Source organism: Antedon mediterranea, chromosome 4 (genome assembly GCF_964355755.1).
Source record: "Antedon mediterranea chromosome 4, ecAntMedi1.1, whole genome shotgun sequence".
NCBI classification, from domain to species: domain Eukaryota; kingdom Metazoa; phylum Echinodermata; class Crinoidea; order Comatulida; family Antedonidae; genus Antedon; species Antedon mediterranea.
In genome coordinates, this window is record NC_092673.1 from 12,319,157 (window position 1) to 12,339,863 (window position 20,707).

The window sequence follows — 20,707 nt, forward strand, 5'->3', positions numbered from 1 at the left end:
AAAAACAAAACACATGAGAATTTAGACAAGTTTCAGTTTGTACATAGTGTATTCTTGAAGATGACACTTAATATTATCTGTTCGTAATTTGTTAACAATATAATATTTATTTTTATATAACACCTAAATATATTCCTGTCATTTGATTGGACGATTGTGGGTCACATGGTGTACAACAGTACGCACTATTAAACGATCGTTTAATAGCACTTTTTAAACATTTTTGTGTACGAAAAAAAAATGTTTCTCGGATGAGAAAATAAATCTAGTGTACAAATTACTGTGAAATACAACAGCGCCACCTGTTGTCTTGCCTCTGTTTTGTTTTGTAAACACCACCGTGAGACATGCAGCAGCCGATTTTTGATGATTTGGAGATATGTACTAATTTCATTCAAAAAGGCATTTAAATTAGCTTTAGATCGTTTTATTGGGGACATTCCTACAAGACGTGGAAACGTTGGAAAAAACATAATTAGGTGCGTTTATAAAATCCATATATATCCATATAAATAGTATTTAATATAATTATTAAAAACCAAATCAATGTGAATCAAATATAGGCCTTTGGCTAGGCCTACTTTTTATTTGATTCAAATGACAAGAATCTATTTAGATGTTATATATAACAAATAATAAATCTTTTCGTTTTCATCATATTCGTGTCGCGCCTTGTTGAAATATAACATTTCCATCATTCACCTCATGCCATTATTTGTACCATTATACTCATAAACATTCATTATTTGTATTATAGTCTCTAGTCTATCTGTATCCCAGGAGCAACGATGAGTGTGTAAGGCTCTCTCTGCATAAATTCAAACCAAAGATTGTACTTCTTAAGGAAATTAAGAAACTTTAAGATTGGCAGAGATGCGCTGTCTCTATTCCATCAGGCTATGATACAGTCCATATTAACATTTTGCTATATTGTATGGCTAAATAGTTTATCTAAGAATAATTCAAATAAATTACAGAGAATAAAAAAAATGGCTAAGAAGGTAATAGGTGAAAACGTCCCATCTATCCATGATATATGCGATAAGGTTATGGAGAAAAAACTAAAATGTATAATTAACGACCAGTCTCATCCTCTTTTTAACTTTATAAAATTCAGTAGATCCGGAAGGATGATCCCTTCAATTAAGAAGACTGAGCGTCATAATAAATAATTTCTTCCGTGTGCAATCAGGCAACACAACAAGCAATTTAAAAGATAACTTGAGACGTTTTATATGTTATTCTATATATAGTGTTTTTATATTTATATTTTTACCATGTTTTATACATAAGCATATTTTCTTATATATAATCTTATCCATTGTATAGTATTGTAAGTTTTTGACTGTTGTTATTTTAATTGTTATTTGAACCTTGGAAGGCAAATTTCATTTACTTGACAATAAATTTTAACTTGAACTTCATGTTATTAAAGTACATATATTGGTAAGATTATAAGTGACCTTGACCATAGAATAAATTGTTAACTTTTGGGGCAAAATAATTCCTAAGAATTTCATTGCCTTCTTATTGTTATGTAATCAATGCAAAATTGTATTACATCTTGTAAATAAAATTGAGTGATCATTATCACAATTTTCTCATCTACATGTCTCATGATATGCTTCCAACTTTCTCAGGTCACGGTGCGTTGGGGGCAAGTTATCCTGCAGGTATTTTCCACATCGCTTGCAAGGTGTTGAAAATAGCTTGTTATAACTTCTTAACCAATTCTGTAGAAAACAGAAAAAATGTTCGAATACCCCTAAATGATACAGTGAAAGAGTGCAATATAATTTATAATGATTAAAGTGTAGTGAATGGGAGAACGCTGGTGCATGTGATTAATAATTATTAAAAATGATACACAGTTAATACTGTATATTACTGTTATAATAATAAAACTTGGTGTTATAGCAGCAGATAAAGCATCTATATATAAATTTGCGTAAGGGCAAAATTTGGTAAATCGTGTAACTTCTGAAATTTTTCTCAAAGGTATATAAAGTTGGTTCATACTTTTGTATACGTACTGATTTTAACCACCTAATTTAACCTTGGTTACTAATTAAATTTAGTTAGATAATTAGTTATTGACAATTTGATTAGGCCTATGTATATATTTAATGATTAGGCCTATGTATATATTTAATATACTTTTATATATATATTTTTTAATTTATTTGACTTAAACTTAACTTTGGAATTTTGGTATATAATATATTATGATGGTATTTTCATTGCTTGTGAAACTGGGTGAGTGGGGAACACAGGCTTAGGATTAGGTTCGCTTTTGTGTCCCCAGCCAGCTCACTCAGTTGGTTCTATTGTTTTTTTTGTATATTGTGTTCTTCATGTATTTTATATTTGGCAATAAAAGAATAAGAATAAGAATAATAACAATTGACGATTTGCCCCAAATAGGGGTGATTTCTGGTCGTGGTATACACTGTCTATGGATGTCAATCTTGAGTAATACCCGCACACACTAATACGAGGATGCTTCGCATTTACCTATCTCCTTCTACGATCATTGTTTTTAACACAAGTAAATAAATTTATGGGCCCTTGGTGGATAAACTTAAAACCTTTAGGTCTTATAGTAGGCCTATTGCAATACTGTAATTAGTTATCAGTGTTTTTGGTAGCAATTTGAAGCACAAATGTCTTACTGTGAGTGTGGGTACTGTAGATATAAACACATATACAAATAAACTTTATTACTGACACTCGGTGGCAGTTACTTAACATTTGTATTGATTAATGATGACACAAACTATAAATGTCATACGTAGTGGTGATCGTTACTATTTCAATCGACTATGACAGTGACAGTATTAAATTGCAAATTTATAAAACATAAAAAAACAAATATATCGCGAGTGGATAAAGAATATAAATTGTTCCTCTTTGCACCCATTCTCTTCCTCATTCCTCAACCCTAATGTTACATACAAACACAAATTGTGTTTATTTAAATTTGCATTAAAAATTTGGACTAATTTTATGATTTTGTGACAAGTTTCTCTTTCGGAAGTAATTCCCAGGTGTGTCAATTTTAGTTGACTACATAAATCACAGTGTCTATTTATTCTTTTCTGTAAACGACAATGTATTATAGTCCTGTGGTACTGTACGTGTCGTACATTTAAAATCATCAGTTTTTTTACGCTGAAATTACTATTTACTCGAGAACCACTGGTGTATAGTAATTTAGGATTACATTGAGTATATAATAATGCGACATTTATATAGCGCTATTTCGTATATACTGCACTTGACTTACATGCAACAACATTATAAAGAAAGTTCACTGTGGTACTTTAATACTATAATTCTGTTGTAACTATTGATTTAAACACAAACTGGCTTTTTATAATGCAAATGTGACTTACCATAAATTGTTTAAGTGCCATATCTGGTGAATTTGGATAATGGTAGTGCAGCATTGTAGATGTCACATGGTCTGTAATCTAAAAACAAATTTGTTGAAATTTAGGGCCTAAATGAAAATCAAACACCTTTAATTTGAATATTTATTTAAATTTCTTTACACCGATGACATAAAAACATTCAATAAATATTTGTATTCTAAATCAACATTAAATATGTTCAAGTGGCTAGTTTCTGCGTGAGAAAATATTGTTAAAAAAGTTTGATTAAATAGTAAACTCGGCATCCATTATAGTACTTTATGTTGTTTTCTGGTGGCGACTATAGCTTCAAGAAACGGATTTTGACTTGATTAGATTGTAATACTGGAGACTTTTCATAAATGCTACAACACATTTTCATACACGAACTGCGAGAGAGGAAAATCTGCGCACTATTTGATTACTATGATTAGTCAGTTTAATACCAGGCCAATACATGCATGCGCATTAACAACTCAGGACATCTCAGAACAAAAACAGGCCTCTCATCAGTGTGATGTTCTACCAAGATTTCCTCAAAATTGTCTTCACACTATGCAAACCTAGTTCTAGTTGGTAATTTTTAGTCGCGTGGACGCGACTCTATAGTTCACTATGTCAGTCGGTCGGTCTGTCTGTCTGTCGGTCCGGTATCACTATGCGTTTTATCGCTTTCTGACCTTATCTTGATATCAGTTTAATCTAGCTAAGTCAATTTTTCACAGTATATTCCTTATGGCGAGGAATCGATGTGGTTATGTTTTCACGGTGCGCAATAAAAAATTACGCGGTCTACGTACGATTTAACGAAATCATGTTTGTAATCATATCTTCACAACCATGAATCACAATTAAATTTGGTACTCATAAATTTCAGGGCATAAATCATCATATGGCAATACAATATACGTGCGTAGCGCATGTAACACATGCGTACGCGCGCTTACAATTTTCAAAATTTATTTTCGGTGAAATAAGAGTACGTTTCAGGCAATTTTAAGCGTTTACAAAATTGCAATGAGTGTGCGCGCGCTGCGCGTTAAATGTTATTGCGCACTCTTTTTGCCCGATTTCTGTTTTCTTGACTTACTTCTCAACTCAAAATTACGTTATACGAGTACGTCAAAAGTGACAGGCTACGCACGTGTAAATTAAAAAAATATAAATGTTTTTAAACATTTCAACATTTTTAAACATGTTCAGTAATTTCGGTCAGTTGATAGGTTGGTCGGTCGGTAAACACTAATGAGCACGCGACTGCAGCCATCTATATGGCCTTGTTTATTTTAGGTTGGATAAATTCATTAATCCAACTATTAAACAATAAAAATAATATAAGTAATTATAATATAACCTAACCATGAAAATGTTATTTACCTTTTGAAAGACAAGATATTTTGAGGGGGTCCAGCAATCAGGCTAAAAACAATGATACATAAACATATAAAGAATCAATTAACAAGTATTGTTGTTCCTTTATAGTGAAAACTAAACTTAAATCAATACAATGTCAAAAAAGAAATTTAAATTGCAATCAATGTTGGTTGATACACACCTGGGAAGAGATTGATATATTTTTTTGAAAATTAATAAAAGACGTGTCAGAAACAAAACATACACCTCCCCAAAGGCCCCGTTTCTGCTGCCAAAAATATACCGTATATATACGGTATATTTTATATACGGTATATTTTATATACGGTATATTTTATATACGGTATATTTTTTGTCAGCAGAAATGGGTCTCATAAAAAATATACCGTATATATATGCGGTATATATACCGCATAAATATCCCCATCGTTTGTGGATATTATACGGTATATTCCAAAATATACCGTATATTTCGTACCCCGTTTCTGCTGCACTCAAAATATACCGTATACGTGACCCGGCCCATGACACGAGGTCAAAAACTAACAGAGCGTGACGCGTTTGTTTGGTTTTTCTGCTGCATTGACACACACGTGTATAATAAATAAGCAAGCAACAGATCAAAATATCACTGTGGACTGAAGAAATAACTATTTTTGCAATTCAATTGTGGGGAGAAGCGAAAGTTGGGGGGAGACTACATGGCAACAGAAGAGATACCGAGATTTACAAAAGTATCTCAAACAAAATAAAAGCAGAATTTGTGGTAGACTTAATAACGCCAAAGTTATCGGCAAACGCCGTCGTCTTCTTTGCATAAATGTAGTCAATGCCCATTCTACATTTCTAGATTGTTTGTGCGATGTAAATTCATTGCCACTTCCAGGGCCCACTTCTGATCATTAGATTTAAAATAGAAAGCAATGCTAAGACGTTTTGAGAAACCATCATTGTTTTGTTTTTGTCATGTAACCTCACTACACGAGACTCTAGGTCAATCCATACTTCCGTCTCACAAAATGCATTTTGGGTATATGAAAGCCAACTTTTTTTACAGCCCACCCACGAAGTATGTGCAGCGGAAACGGTGCACGAATTTTATATACGGTATATATACGGTATATTTATACGGTATATTTATACGGTATATTTATACGGTATATTTGGGATTGGCAGCAGAAACAGGGCCTAAGAGTGCTTTCAAGCTGAGTGGCCACAAATGGGCAACCACTAATATTATGAAAGTTAATAGGTTATTTATTCAAGTAGAGTTGTCAAGCTGTTAAGGCAATGGCGTCGCAAGTCATAGCCACATTTTTGACATTGTATTGATTTAAGTTTTGTTTTACAGTATGGCGAGTGGTCAAGCATTTAAGACACTCCATGGTTCTGGTGGTAGAACGAGTCTTCTCGGATAAGGACTATAAACTGTAGGCCCAGTTTACACATCTTTCATGTGCACTTTAAAGAACCTAGTACCATCTTTTGAGACGAGTACAGTAGGGGGTTACCCCGGTGTACTAGTTCACACACAGCCACTGTCACAAACTCATCATATTATATAATAAATAACAATATTCAGCAAATGCTCAAGGCACTCCTCGACCATAGTTCTAATGACCACGCCCTTCTTAGATAAGGACATAAACTGGAAGTCCAGTGTACATATATGGCTCATGTGCACTTAAAAGAACCCAGTGCATCTGCCGTTTGTGGTAGGTGCAGCACTGTAACTGCTGTGGATCTGTAAAGAACCTAATCCGAATTGAAGATTAATATTGATACAAGATACAGATATGTACACTGCACTAGTTTTGAATCAGTGGTTTTTATAATAATTTCAATACATCATGTATTGCCTTTCTGTAGTGTAACTAGAATATCTACAAACAACAAAGGCATGATTGGGAAGAATTAAACTTGTATGATTAACCCATAAAATCCAATTTATGAAAGGGTGAAATTGTTGATTTAAATTCTTTCTGAATTACTGAAATTAAGCATTAAACTTACTGATCCATCTTCTCTTGTTTCCTTTTCGTGTGTTGCCCTGACAACGACCCTCTCTATCAACAAACCACGAAGCACTATGATGGCTTTGAATGTTCTGCTTACTGTTACCTAATAATATTCAACAGTGGATAATAAGAAAAATACTTACCAAAAACATACAGCAATTTAAGATTGCTTATTTTACTGTAATAAAGTTGTTGATCCAATGCAGGATTTTTAATATCGTATGATCTACATTCAATATTACAATCACTACAATTTCAGCATGCAACATTGTTCACATTTGAAAATCTTTTCAAATTTGTTTTATAACTTTACAATTTATCCTTTAACCGACAGATGGATGCTTAAAAACAATGACCTCAATAACTGGTGTTTAAGGTGTAGTCAATGACAACATGCTGGGGAAAATCCCTGTATACAAAAGACTCAATTTGTCTGTATTCTCACCTGAAGAACATAGGGGGATGTCTGCTTCCTATGAACAGTAAGATCTGCAAAATACTGATCTATACTTAAGATTATTGAATCAACATTACTGAAAATAAATAAATGTATCCTACATTATATTATATAACATGCACCTGAGTGTAATGCTCAATATCTGATTGGTTAATTTCACATGACATTCAGTATTAGTTTAACTGAACCGGAGTGTGGTTCTTATTGATGTAGGTTTTTGTAAATATGTGAATGGTCTGTAATCCAAGGTTGGTACAGTAAATATAAACTGTTCTACTTCTTGAACAATGACTTTTTTTTCATTAGTTGAAATTTTAAATAAACATTTTCCTTTGTTGTAATTGATGGACATAAAACAGAAAAAAACATTTTTTTTTATTCCTCAGCCTCAGGTGTTTACCCAGTATTAAAAATTGGACATACAACAAATATATAATATAATGTGTTTTACCTACCGAGTATACTAAAAAAATATCAATTCAAATTTTATGACCGATAATTCATTATATATTGAAACATTCAAAATGGAGAAAATAGTGTTGTTGATGGCAAACATAAGAACTTACTCAGGAGCAATGGCATGGCTTCCAATACTAGGCTTCTTCCTCTTGCTAGCATGGTGTCCAAAGTTGGATGAACGTTTGATTTGTGACAACAACATTGCAGACAAGTTACAATGATCTCGCATCTTAGCATTGAAAATAAAATCATTTCAAATGATGATAATTTTAAATTTCGAGTAAGCATAAATAAATAAAGCAATAGGAATCATGGAAATGGAGTATGTTGGCCTTGGTTTTAGCAGAGTTGGTTGCAGGATTTGCAAACAAACTTCATCATTTGTTTGTTGCACAGATAATATTACTCATATTTCAAAATTTAAATACTGTACTGTAAATCCCCCCCCCCCCCACCCAATAAATTGAATTAATTGTGTAACCTTTGAATGAATTTTCCTTAGATGCGTACAGTAGGTACATTTCCAATGGCATGCAAATATGTTTTACAACAAATACTGCACAAGTGAAAAAGAATTTGTTCTCTCTTTTGTGGTGTAATTTTTGCATTTCTTTCAATAAAATACTAAATTTAATATTCTAAATTCTAAATGTGTTACCTTGTCAGACCATTTGTAGGCATCTAAAGCTTCACGGTAGAATGACATTCTGTCAGTAATTGGGTCAAGAGACAGTAAACTTGTGTTACCTAGTGGTGGTACTTCAGTCCATTTAGGTAACAATGCCGCCTGCTTTTCAAAATGCCTTTTAATTAGGAAAATGTTCATTTATTTTTTTCTGCAGCGAAAAATCACAAATTATAGGATGCCTTAAAAATATTTAGATATAAATATATGTAAAAACACATGATATACAAAAATTAAATAGCTTTAAGAACTTTCGATTTATCTCTAATGGAAATTGAATTGTAAAGCTTGGATAATCTTTGAATAAAACTACAAAGGTCAGTGTTTTGACTAAAAAATAGGAGATTGTTAAAAAAATAGGATATTTTTCAAACATTGATTGTTTAAAAGTGTGCTGCATGTGATTAGACTAATTGCACTACATCCTTGTGAATTTGTGTTTGGTATAAAAGTTATATCTAACCAGCCTTTCACAGTAGGGATCATCGGTTCATTATTTATTAATTTGTTATGATATATTTTAAAAAAATAATAATTGTTTGTGACGTGACTAGGAACCAGATACAAAATGTGGCCTGTAGGTAGTAAATATAAATAAAATAGTATTTTGTGGAGTGTGACCTTGACCCTTCAACATCGAACTCTGGCAAGATTTTTCGTCACAGATCATTGTGCCCAAGTTTGGTGAGATTCTGATAAAAACTGTGGCCGCTAATATGCTCTTCATAGTTACACACACATCACACACAAACATGTGGGTGAAAAAGCATACATGGCGGTTCATAATCATAAATAAATACAGAGGTGAAAACATAACCTTCTTGGCAGAGTTGATACATGTAGATTGAGAGATAATGTGTGTGTATTCTATTTTTTATATTACAGTATATATATATCTGTTTATAATTTTGAAGTCACATTGTCTCTCAGGACTAATAAACTATTGACACTCTTCGAATGAGGTTACAGTAAATAAATACTAGGCCTAATCATTTAATATCATATTTTATTGAATTTTACAATGTTAATATACCAAAAATTTTATTAAAAAACATGATTTTATGTAATTATTTTACCAAAAAATGCTGAATTCATATAACTGCCGACTGAGAGGGCAATATGTTTACGTCATTTTTGGCTAAAACCGATCACTTTCGGCGATGTTTTAGACCGTATGCGCAAAAGTCAAAGAAAACCCTACGAAATGTTAGTGTGCACAAAATAAATAACTAAAAATCGTACAATCAATCAATAATAACACCGCATTTACTTACAGAATCTATCAAAATATTTTGATTTAAGTCTTTTGATTTTTGATCAAGTAACCAACGCATTTACTCCTCACATTAATTGTGAATATGTTAATCCATAGTCAATAGAAAGTAAATTGACTATGGTTGCGCTGATTCTGTGACTCAGTAGATCTAGCAATGTTGAATTCGTCCATAGTTACTATAAGAGGGGAGGGTTTTATTTTTTATTCCAAATGGTCTTTATTTGGATGGTGACCATAAACAAAAAGCAAATGCGGACAATAAAGGGGCCCTCAAATACTATGATTTAGACAGTAGGCCTAGCCCCAGGGTTGAGTAACAGAAATCAGCACACACATGCAGCTGGAACAGCTTGGCAAACAAAATCAGATACTGAGCGGAGGCTATAGGTATAGCATGGTTATATACGTAGTAGCCCTCTTTTGAAACGGTTTTCTGTATTCTAGAATTAAATTATTCTAGAATTAAAATCAACATGTTTTGGCCTTTCAATAATAACAGACGTACCCCTAGGCTACATTTAGTTTCACACGACGGCGATAATAGCGATAAATGAAGCATAAAGAAAATGTTAAACCGCCGCCGGTTGATCACTGTTCGCGATATGAACAAAAATCCAAAGTCCTTATATGATGACGTCACACACGTACCAGCTGATTGGCTGATTATGACGTAATGCAATTTTACAGTACCTTTAGCAAACGGAAGTTAGGATACGATACCGTATCTTTAGCAACGGCATATAGATTTTGTAAGTGTAAATGTAGTCTACGGTGTATATCATTATCATTGAATTTATACGATTTCCACAAGTCTGTATTTTCAGACAAAAAATCTAAATAATAAAAAATAAGAATACAGACTTGGGGCAAGTCTAAACAGTAGAACTTGGCCTACTAATCCTATATACGCGCGCCTAGCTAGACCCTCCTAGTCTAGCCTACTAGGCCTAGCCCTATTTTTTTTTCGCCGTGGCTAAAGATACGGTACCGTATCCTAACTTCCGTCTACTAAAGGTACGGTAAAATTGCATTACGTCATAATCAGCCAATGGGGTGCTGGTACGTGTGTTACGTTATCGTATAAGGACTTTAGATTTTTTTTTCACATCGCGTATGTAGAGAGAATTGCCTATTGACGGCACCAGGCTGCATGGATGTGTGCGCTGATGATTCTGTGACTCAGCCTCGGGGTTAGACCTAGCAATGTTGAATCCAGAATCGTCGATGCTGTAGTAATAGAGCAAGATCATGTGGTTGGTGGACGTTACATAAAGCGTTTAAAATATGCACTCAATCTCAAATATTATTTCATTATACAACATTTTACACTACACTACAGTAGAAATATGTTTATAGCCAAATTAGAAGTAAAGGAATTATAATTCAATGTTGGAAATTGTGTTGCGTCAAAGAATATATATTCTTTGGTTGCGTCTAGTTCATTCGTCCATAGTTACTACGAGGGTTTTATTTTTATTCCAAATGGCCTATATTTTTTAATAAACTTTGTTAATAAACAAAAAGCAAATGCGGACAATAAAGGGGCCCTCAAATACTATGATTTAGACAATAGGCCTAGCCCCAGGTCTTAGTCACAGAAATCAGCGCACACATGCAGCTGGCCCCAGCTTGGCAAAAAAACTCATATACCAAGGCTATAGGTTATAGCATGGTTATAGTACGTAGTAGGTGCCTCTTTTGAAACGGTAAATTTCTGTATTCTAGAATTAAAATCAACATGTTTTGGCCTATCAATAATAACGGACGTAGGCCTAGGCTACATTTAGTTTTTGTCACACGACGGGGATATTTTATAATAGCGATAAATGAAGCATAAAGCAAATGTTAAGCCGCCGGTTGATCACTGTTTTTATTTCGCGATATAAAAAAAAATCGTTATGGCTAAAGATACGGTACCGTATCCATACTTTTAAAAACTAAAGGTACGGTAATTATAGAGGGCACTATGTAATGTGGATGTTAATCAAATAGGTTATTGCATTGGTTTTCTGCAAGCCAGCTGTGTAGCCTAGTGGGCATGTGATGAGGCTTTGGCTTAAGGGGTTGGAGGTTCGATACTCTTCTTGACGTCTTTTTTAAATTTTTTTTTAGTTTTTAATTTAAGAGAGATTATTTAGAGGGTTAGGTTTTTAATATTTAGGAAGGAGTTTAATTTAATATTTAGGAAGGAGTTTTATATTTAGGAACGAATTTTATATTTAGGTACGAGTTTTAGGAATGCAATTTTACCGTACTTTTAGCAAACGGAAGCGCTCTCTATAATTACCGTATCTTTAGTTTTTAACAGCATGGATACGGTACCGTATCTTTAGCAACGGCGAAAAAAATCCCAAGTCCTCATACGATGACGTCACACACGTACCAGTACCCCATTGGCTGATTATGACGTAATGCAATTTTACCGTACCTTTAGCAAACGGAAGTTAGGATACGGTACCGTATCTTTAGGCACAGCGTTTTTTTTTAGTATTACTAACTAGGCCTACTAATAGCGACCGCAATTTGCTACCGCGCATCGTTTCTGCGCATCAATATACTCGGTTCAGTTCGCTGTGCAAAATCTTGGTTTTAGTTGACGCCGCCAGCGGTTGTTTACCTTGTACCGTTCAAACGGTTTTTATGGTGCATTGTGGGTGTATATGTCACCTTTTTAATCGTTTACCTTCGCCATCTTTTTTTTCCGATCGGTTTAAAAAAAAATTTATCAAGATCCGTTTATTATAAGCAAAGTTATTGATTTCAGAATAGGTAAGTAATATTGAGTGATAAAAAAATGATTTTTAACCTAATTTTTCGAATATAATGGTTATAGACCCATTAAAAACAATATGAAAAACGGAAAGAACAGGTTGTCTTTGACTTGAATGCAATAATTTCAAGCAGATTAAATGCGACGCTTCCCGACGCCAACGACTTTCTTAGACCAAGTCTAGGTCATTTGAAGGTCACTTGGCCTAGCTTTTTGTTAATCAATAAAACCATAATAAAATCATTTAGTATATTAATAAATAACGTTTGTTGCCATTGTAAATTTAATTGTTGATGTATATTTAAAGTTTTCTAGAATTTTGAGTTATTTAAATACCGTAAATTAAATAATATTACTGTATTGATATTTTTAATTACAGAGGATGTTAGCCTAGTTGTTAACACCGCCGTGTGCAGTCCCTTGATTATTAAGTTTGCTGTTCTATCTGGTAGGTTTACTCCTTCTATTATATAGTGTTTTTTGTTAATTATATGTTTTGTTGATTATTTGTTGTTTTTATTGTTCAATATTGTCTTCTAATGAAAATATTTTATTTTAACGTTAATTTTGTTATTTATATATAAAATTATTAATATCGATACTAATTGTTTTTTTTTATTTTTCTAATTTCAGATTCAATATAAATACCCGCACCAGTTACCAATCTGATATTTTAACCAATAAGAAATATATAAATTCCACAAATCATAGTTTAATTAGTAGTTTATCATACTATATAGTATAATTTAATTATGAAAATGAATTTGAGCTATACTGATCAAGACAAACATAAGAATATTACATATAAACCATGTATAAACACGCATTTATTAAAATCTGCTATACTGTAGACTACATTAACTCGCTTACTTTTAAATAAATGTGTTGCAAACAAAAAATAAATGAATGTATTTTTTGTATTACTGTTGACTGCTTTGGTTTTATTACTGCTGGTGATTTGATGATGTGTTGAAGAAAAAACAAAATGATCATTAGTGTTGGACGCCCAATTTTTTGTTTACATTAATTCTGGTTGCCATGGTAACTTATTAGTAACATACACAATCATTTTTTTCTTCAAAAATGTTGTTGTTGAGACTTGGTAAGTACCTACAGTATTGGTGAAAAAAACAATGAAGAAATTAAGTTTTATATTCTACTCTTGTTTACCTTTTTAAAGCAACATCTTTTTGCGCATCATAATATATATTGTATATAAATTATTAGTAAACAAATTAATGTTTGTTGCTATGGTAACTGTTCGTCTTAAAAAAGTTAAAAATTATATAGTTTGCTGACAATTTGTTAAAACTAAGAGAATAACTTTGTTTTTGTATGCAAACACTCCTAAATATCGAGTTAAATCCTATTGTTTATTTTCTTGTTTACATAAATGCTGGTTGCCATGGTAACTTATTTCTACCACATAATCATATTTGTTTTAATGTGGTTGTTGTCACTTGGTATTAATAGTACCTATTGGTGAAAAAAACAAGTTTTATATATATTCTGTACACTTGTTTACCTTTTTATAGGTTGACATCTTTTTGCGCATCACATTCAAATTATTAGTAAACAAATTAAAGTCTTGTTGCTATGGTAACTGTTCATCTTATGAAATTAAAAATTATTTAGTTTGTTGACAATTTATTGAAACTAACATAATAACTTTGTTTTAGTAATAAAATATGCTTAAACATTGAGTTAAATCCATTTGTTTATTTTCTTGTTTACACAAATTCTGGTTGTCATGGTAACATATTCGCAATGTCGAATATAATAAAAATTTTGCCAAAATGGGGTCGTTGAGACTTGAGGTACCTATAGGTGAAAAAACATGAAGAAACTATGTTTCATATAGATTTTACATTTGTTTAAAGTTGTTTACCTTTTATGAATATTTAATTAGCTTGATAACTACCTGTATATACATCTGTTTTGACCAATATTCCTCATATACAAGATTAACGAAAAATCATGATTTTTCAAATTTTCAAATTGCGATAACTCTGGAACCCAATGTCCAAATTGACTAAGGGAGGTGGCAAATAAAAGCTATAATCCTACCCTTTCTTACTATGCTAAAATAAAGTGAATTCAATGCCTTTAAATTTTTCATGAAATGTTGCTACTACTAAAAGGCCTAGGGTAGACTATTATTGAGTATTATTTATGAAATAAAGCCCAGCTCAGTCAGTCAAAGACAGGCTTCTTTTCGAAAAGGTAGACTAGAGTACTCTTAGGCGTAATGAAGTCTTCTAGCCTAGGCTAGAAGGGATGCTGTATAAGTCTAGGCGTCCCGTCTAGCTAGGCCTGGGTTGTTTCGCCCCAGTATTACAATTTATAAAGCGGGAGAAAAAAAAACACTTGTGTGTGTAACTCACTCATATTCAATAGTAACAAGCATCAGCCCAGCCTGCAAGTCAGATAAAAAAGCTCGCTTCTTCGTATCATTACCGTGTGCTGGCGTCTTTTTCCCATCTTTCAAATGATCAAAAACATTGGTAACACTTCCACGAAGTTTCTGTATAGCTTCAATTGCAAGGGAAAATGCTATGCTATTTTTCTCGTGTACCTCCACCATCTTTTTTTATACAACAAGTACAAAACTGTACTGCAGCGCAGCATGAGCGAGATGCGCCATCTATTTATTATGCTGCGGCTCTCTCTACTATGGAACGCCGTTACTGCCTTCTTCGGCTCTTTTACCATTCGGCCCTTTACAATTTGGCTCTTGCACCATTTTATACGGCTCTTTTCCCATTACGTTCGGCACTTTTACCATTTCATATGGCACTTGAATTTTAGCTTAAATTATGTATTGGTGCGAGGAATGATTTGTTTAATCCTTTAGTGGGATTATTGTGAAGTGAACATTAATTAATTTTCACAGACAAAAAGCAAACACTTAATGATCACTAATTGGAAAGTTCTGCATGTGAGGTCTAAACTGAAACCAAATATCAGGTCCCCACGGCCGGGGGCAGTCATCTCACTGTCCGTTTTCTGTTGACACATCCGACATGCCCATAATTCTCTATAGGCCTACACAAAGAGGATAATATACTAAAAAAACGAATTTTAAAAATTGCTTTACACTGTACTACTACAGTAGCTTGTGAATTATCAGATCCTGTTTTTTTATGACACCGCTATAACGCGACTACCCTATCAATAATGGAAACGTAAATAAAATTGATATGATTCATTATGAATTTTATTTGCAACGAGATCAGTTAAAATATAAGTGCCCTGTTAAAATCAATTTTCACCATTTTAAAATTTAAAAAAAACCAAGCGCTGCCTGATTGGACAGGAATAAAACAAATACAACAACAACGGGCTGGTGAATAGAGGGTGGTGGAGAGAGGGTGGTGGAGAGAGGGTGGTGGAGAGAGGGTGGTGGAGAGAGTAAGGGTAGAAAACAAAGAACATAGCTTGGTAGATATAAACAATTAGGAATAGAACTAAAAAACAGCTAAAATATTGGTTAATATTGAAACTTAATGTTTACGAACTGCTAAAACGTAATCCAACACAAAACTATAAACGAAAAGTGGTCAACATCATAGGCAGGTTGTTCAAAGAAAAGAAAATCAACTACAGAGAGAAAGAATGGCTGTTTCCCACGGCTGAAATTGTACCTAGGTTGTATTGTCTTCGGAAGATACATAAACCAAATTGGCCATTAAGACCTATAGTAGATAACATCAACACCGTTTTTTACACCGTTGCACAATTCCTCACCAAAATCCTGGGTCCGCTTGTCGGAAACACAGAACATCATGTAACTTACTCAGGAGAGTTGGCGAGTGAACTAAAAGAAATAATAGTCAAACCAAGTGAAACATTTGTCTCGTTTGACGTAGTATCTCTGTTTACAAAAACACCAGTAGAAGAGGCCCTCAAAGTTGTCGAAAATCGCCTAACAACAGATCCGACACTTCTGGATAGAACTAAACTACATGTGACAGACATAATGGAGCTCCTCGGTTTAATTGTGAACAAAACCTATATCTCGTTCAATGGTAACATTTATAGGCAAATACAAGGCATTGCTATGGGAAGCCCAATAAGTCCTATATTGGCGAACTTGTATCTAGAGTGGCTCGAACATCAAGCCATAAACACGGCACCCACTAACATCAAGCCTGTGTATTGGAAACGATACGTTGATGATGTATTAGCTATCATCCCCATAGGTACAGTACATACATTTAACACACATCTTAATAACATCGATATAACTGACAATATCAAGTTCACCACAGAATCGATGACAAACAACACAATACCTTTCCTGGACATGCTCATCACACTCAATGACAATGGAACAGTTACCACCTCAGTCTATCGGAAGCCCACTCACACAGACCAATATTTACATTTCAACTCACATCATCCACTCGAACACAAACTGGGGCTTATAAACACGCTTGTGGACAGAGCTGAGAAGGTAGTGGGAGATATGGATTTGAGGAAAGTTGAGATGGATAACATCAAGAAAGCGTTACACAACTGCCAGTATCCAGAGTGGTCCTTCCAGAGAGTTATGGAAAACCGAAAAAGAAAAAAGAACAAAGGACACGAACCACAGAAGGAAAAGATCAAGATGCGAGGTAGCATAGGAATCCCCTATGTAAAAGGAATGGCAGAAAGAATACGACGCACTCTCTCCTGTCACAATGTCGGAACCTATTTCCTACCCCAAAATAAAATCAAGAATAGCCTCGTCCACCCAAAAGACAAAATCGAGAAGATGGATACATGTGGAGTAATCTACGAAGTCACCTGCCGCAACTGTCCACAAGTTTACATTGGGGAAACAGGGAGGGCATTACAAACACGAATTAATGATCACAAAAAAGATGTTACAACAAACACGGGGGGAGTAATGACTAGGGCCTCCAGAACATCCACATCTTCGATCATACACAAATCTGCGATTACAGAACATGTCATAAAACACAATCATGTACCGAACTGGGAGGCTACCATCTTAACCAAAGAGCCTAAACGCAAAGACAGACAGATTAGAGAATCATTACATATAAGGAGAAATAAGGAGAAGACCATGAACCGGGACACTGGAGCCCACAAACTCTCGCATTTGTACAATGATTTGATAGACACATCACCTGGCCGAGCCCCGCACAACCTCCAACCTACAACCGGAGGCGTACGACGTCATCAACAGATGACGTCAAGAATGACCAAGCTGCATTAACACTCCGCAGTCAGTTGAGAAGGATCTCTGATAGAGATCGAAACGTTCGAGTAAGTACTCCGTTAACTTGTCCTTTTCAAAAACGAAATTTGTCATCTATACAAAATCGAAGCTAAATGAAATTCTTTCAAGATTAAATTTAGGTAGTCAATTCAATGGAATAATTTTACCGATCTGATAGTCGAGTATGTTCCTAATGTCCAAAAGTAGTAATTCCCAGTGGTTTTCTTTGTTTTCGGCGCTCCATTTTACATTGTGGTCTATTGCACTGATCTGTGTTGTGTCATTCCCTCATACGGAGCGTGTTTTTTGTTTCCCCGACGTACTGTTTACCACAAATATTACAGTATATGAGATAGGCCTAAATGACGTTTTTGGTTAGACATTTGATTGTCTTATCCGAAAAATGCGGTCAGTTACTCTTAAATTTTTCAATAGAGTCAACAAATGAACAAATTTGCCGCAAAGGTGACTGTCATGAGAGTTAATTTCACTCTTAAATTTGGATCTTACTAATATATCACGGAGGTTTGGAGGTCTACGAAATGCAATATAGACCGGCAGCCCAGAGACATTTGGTTAGATGAGCTAGGTACCAATATCTGACTATTTAAGTGTGTTGGGGTCACTTGAAGTCAATGAAAATGGGAGTCTGCCGGGTACCCTCTGCTGCGTCTAGACCCAGGGGACCCCGAAAGGTGCTAAAAATTGACCCAGGTTAGATGAGAGAGATACCACCTAATTTTACCACCATGGGATGCCCATTGGCATCCTTATACCAGTATCACAAACGACAGAATGACTTTTTGTCTGCTGCAATAGGCCCGCCAGACCCCCGAGGGAGGGCCTAAAATGGGGATAGCATAGATGAGTGAGGTACCACTCAAAATTAATGCCAAATGAACAAGTTGTGTTCATTATACAACACTAAATGGATAACAACAGACTAATTGTCTGCTGCAGTGTGTGTACACTGGGCCTACGGTTATAGTCCTTATCCGAGAAGACTCGTTCTACCACCAGAACAACCATGGAGTGAGTGAGCCTCGAACCCCTGCCGATGTTATGGCTACGTAATTACGGTTCCACTGTCTTAACCGCTCGGCCACTCACTCACTCTGTAAGGTATTAGATGTAATATCAATACCATAATCTACTTATATAAGGTGGCTGCCCCTTTATTATTGTTACATTAGTTTTACATTATATATTTAGTTATTTCGTCATTTAATAATAAATGACATTTTCCATCCATTTCGGTGTTTTGTTTCCTTTGTTTTGTCTTGGACTTTGTTGACACAAATTCATTTCTTAAACGGCCCACAACCCGTAAAACTGTAAGAAAAAGTCGAAACCTAAAACAAATTGATTTTGAGAAATTCAAAAATGACATTCAAGCTTGTGTGTCTAATATAACCGATGTAAGTGTGATTCTTGAAGATAGTGTAGAAAACTGTTCTCATCTCAGAGCTGTACTTGATTTACATGCGCCAGTTCAGAAAAAAACAATTAGGCAAAAGGAAGCTACACCGTGGTATGCAGATGAAATTCGATCTGAAAGGAAATTACGTCGTCAACTTGAACGTAAGTGGATGAAATCAAAGCTTCTTAAGGATAGACAGGAATACTGTGACCAAAGATGTATTGTAAATGGACTGATTGAAAAGGCCAAGACGCGGTATTACTCAAAAGAAACTTTTCGATTTAGTAAATAAACTTTTACATCGTTCCAAGTCATCAGTCCTTCCTTCGTCTGTCTCAGATGAAGCTCTTGCTGAAAGATTTTCTGTATTTTTTATAAATAAAATTAAATCAATTCGTGATTCACTAGAAAATGAAAATACTGCAGAAGTTACAACTGCTTCTGATAAATGTATAAATATAAATAAATCTTATGATTTAACTAGGTCCATACAGTTTTCTCAGTTCGAACCTGCCAGTGAGGAGGAAATTTTAAATATTGTCAAAAATTCTCCCTCAAAATCGTATGCACTTGACCCGGTACCAACTTCACTGACAAAGAAATGTACTTCTGCATTTATTCAATTAATCACACATATTGTAAATAAGTCTCTTGAAAGGGGTTCTTTCCCAGAGTCTCTTAAAGTCACTCATGTTCGACCCACATTGAAAAAAACAGGTCTAGATCCCGAGATTCTGAAAAAAATCAGATCTATCTCAAATCTTAGTTTTTTAGGAAAAATAATTGAGAAGGTTGTTTCTAAACGGATATTGTCGCATGTAAAAAACCATAGTCTACTTGATCCGTATCAATCTGCCTACAAAGTGCATCATAGTAATGAAACTGCATTACTTCGTGTAAATAACGATATCCTACGTGCAATGGATGATGGAAAGCTAACTGCTCTAGTATTATTAGACTTAAGTGCAGCATTTGATACGGTTGACCATTCCGTGTTGTTAAATAGACTCAATACGTATATTGGTATTGAAGGAAAAGCACTTGATTGGTGTCGGTCATATTTGGAAAAAAGGCCTCAACACGTATGTATTGGTGATGCTATCTCAAAAGCTTCTTTTTTAAACTTTTCGGTACCACAAGGATCTGTTCTTGGGCCGCAATGGTTCACAATTTATTTACACCCAATACGGGATATCATTAGTAAATATGATCTGTACTATCATGTTGACGCTGATGATACTCAGATTGATATTTCTTTTAAACCTACAATGACACATAGTGACATTTCTTTGGAACTGTATCCATGAATTGCGTGTCTGGATGAAAAACAACTTTCTTAAATTAAATGATGAAAAAACAGAATATATTCTCTTTGGATCAAAGCTGTTGGAAAAACTGCCACCAAGTTTTATTTACATTGGTGAAACCCAAATAGACCCGGCTAGGCAGGTTAGAAATCTAGGGGTTGAAATGGATGCGGGTATGACTATGATTTCTCATATCTCAAAAACTATTTCTACGTCGTCTTTTCACTTACGAAACATCCGAAGGATTCGAAAGTTTATTAATGAGGCAGCAGCTAAACAACTTGTTCATGATTTTGTC

General features: G+C 34.2%; 1 protein-coding gene across 1 annotated transcript; it reads right to left on the reverse strand.

The window, feature by feature from the left end:
• Nucleotides 1–57: 57 nt before the first annotated feature.
• LOC140046670 (mediator of RNA polymerase II transcription subunit 27-like) lies at nt 58–15,084 on the reverse strand. The gene is made up of 8 exons (XM_072091375.1): nt 14,837–15,084; nt 8,380–8,524; nt 7,829–7,950; nt 7,251–7,338; nt 6,801–6,908; nt 4,791–4,832; nt 3,396–3,473; nt 58–1,733 (listed from the first exon to the last, which is right to left on the reverse strand). The coding sequence occupies exons 1-8, from the start codon at nt 15,034–15,036 to the stop codon at nt 1,602–1,604; spliced, it is 915 nt and encodes a 304-aa protein (XP_071947476.1). The 5' UTR covers nt 15,037–15,084; the 3' UTR covers nt 58–1,601.
• Nucleotides 15,085–20,707: the final 5,623 nt, after the last annotated feature.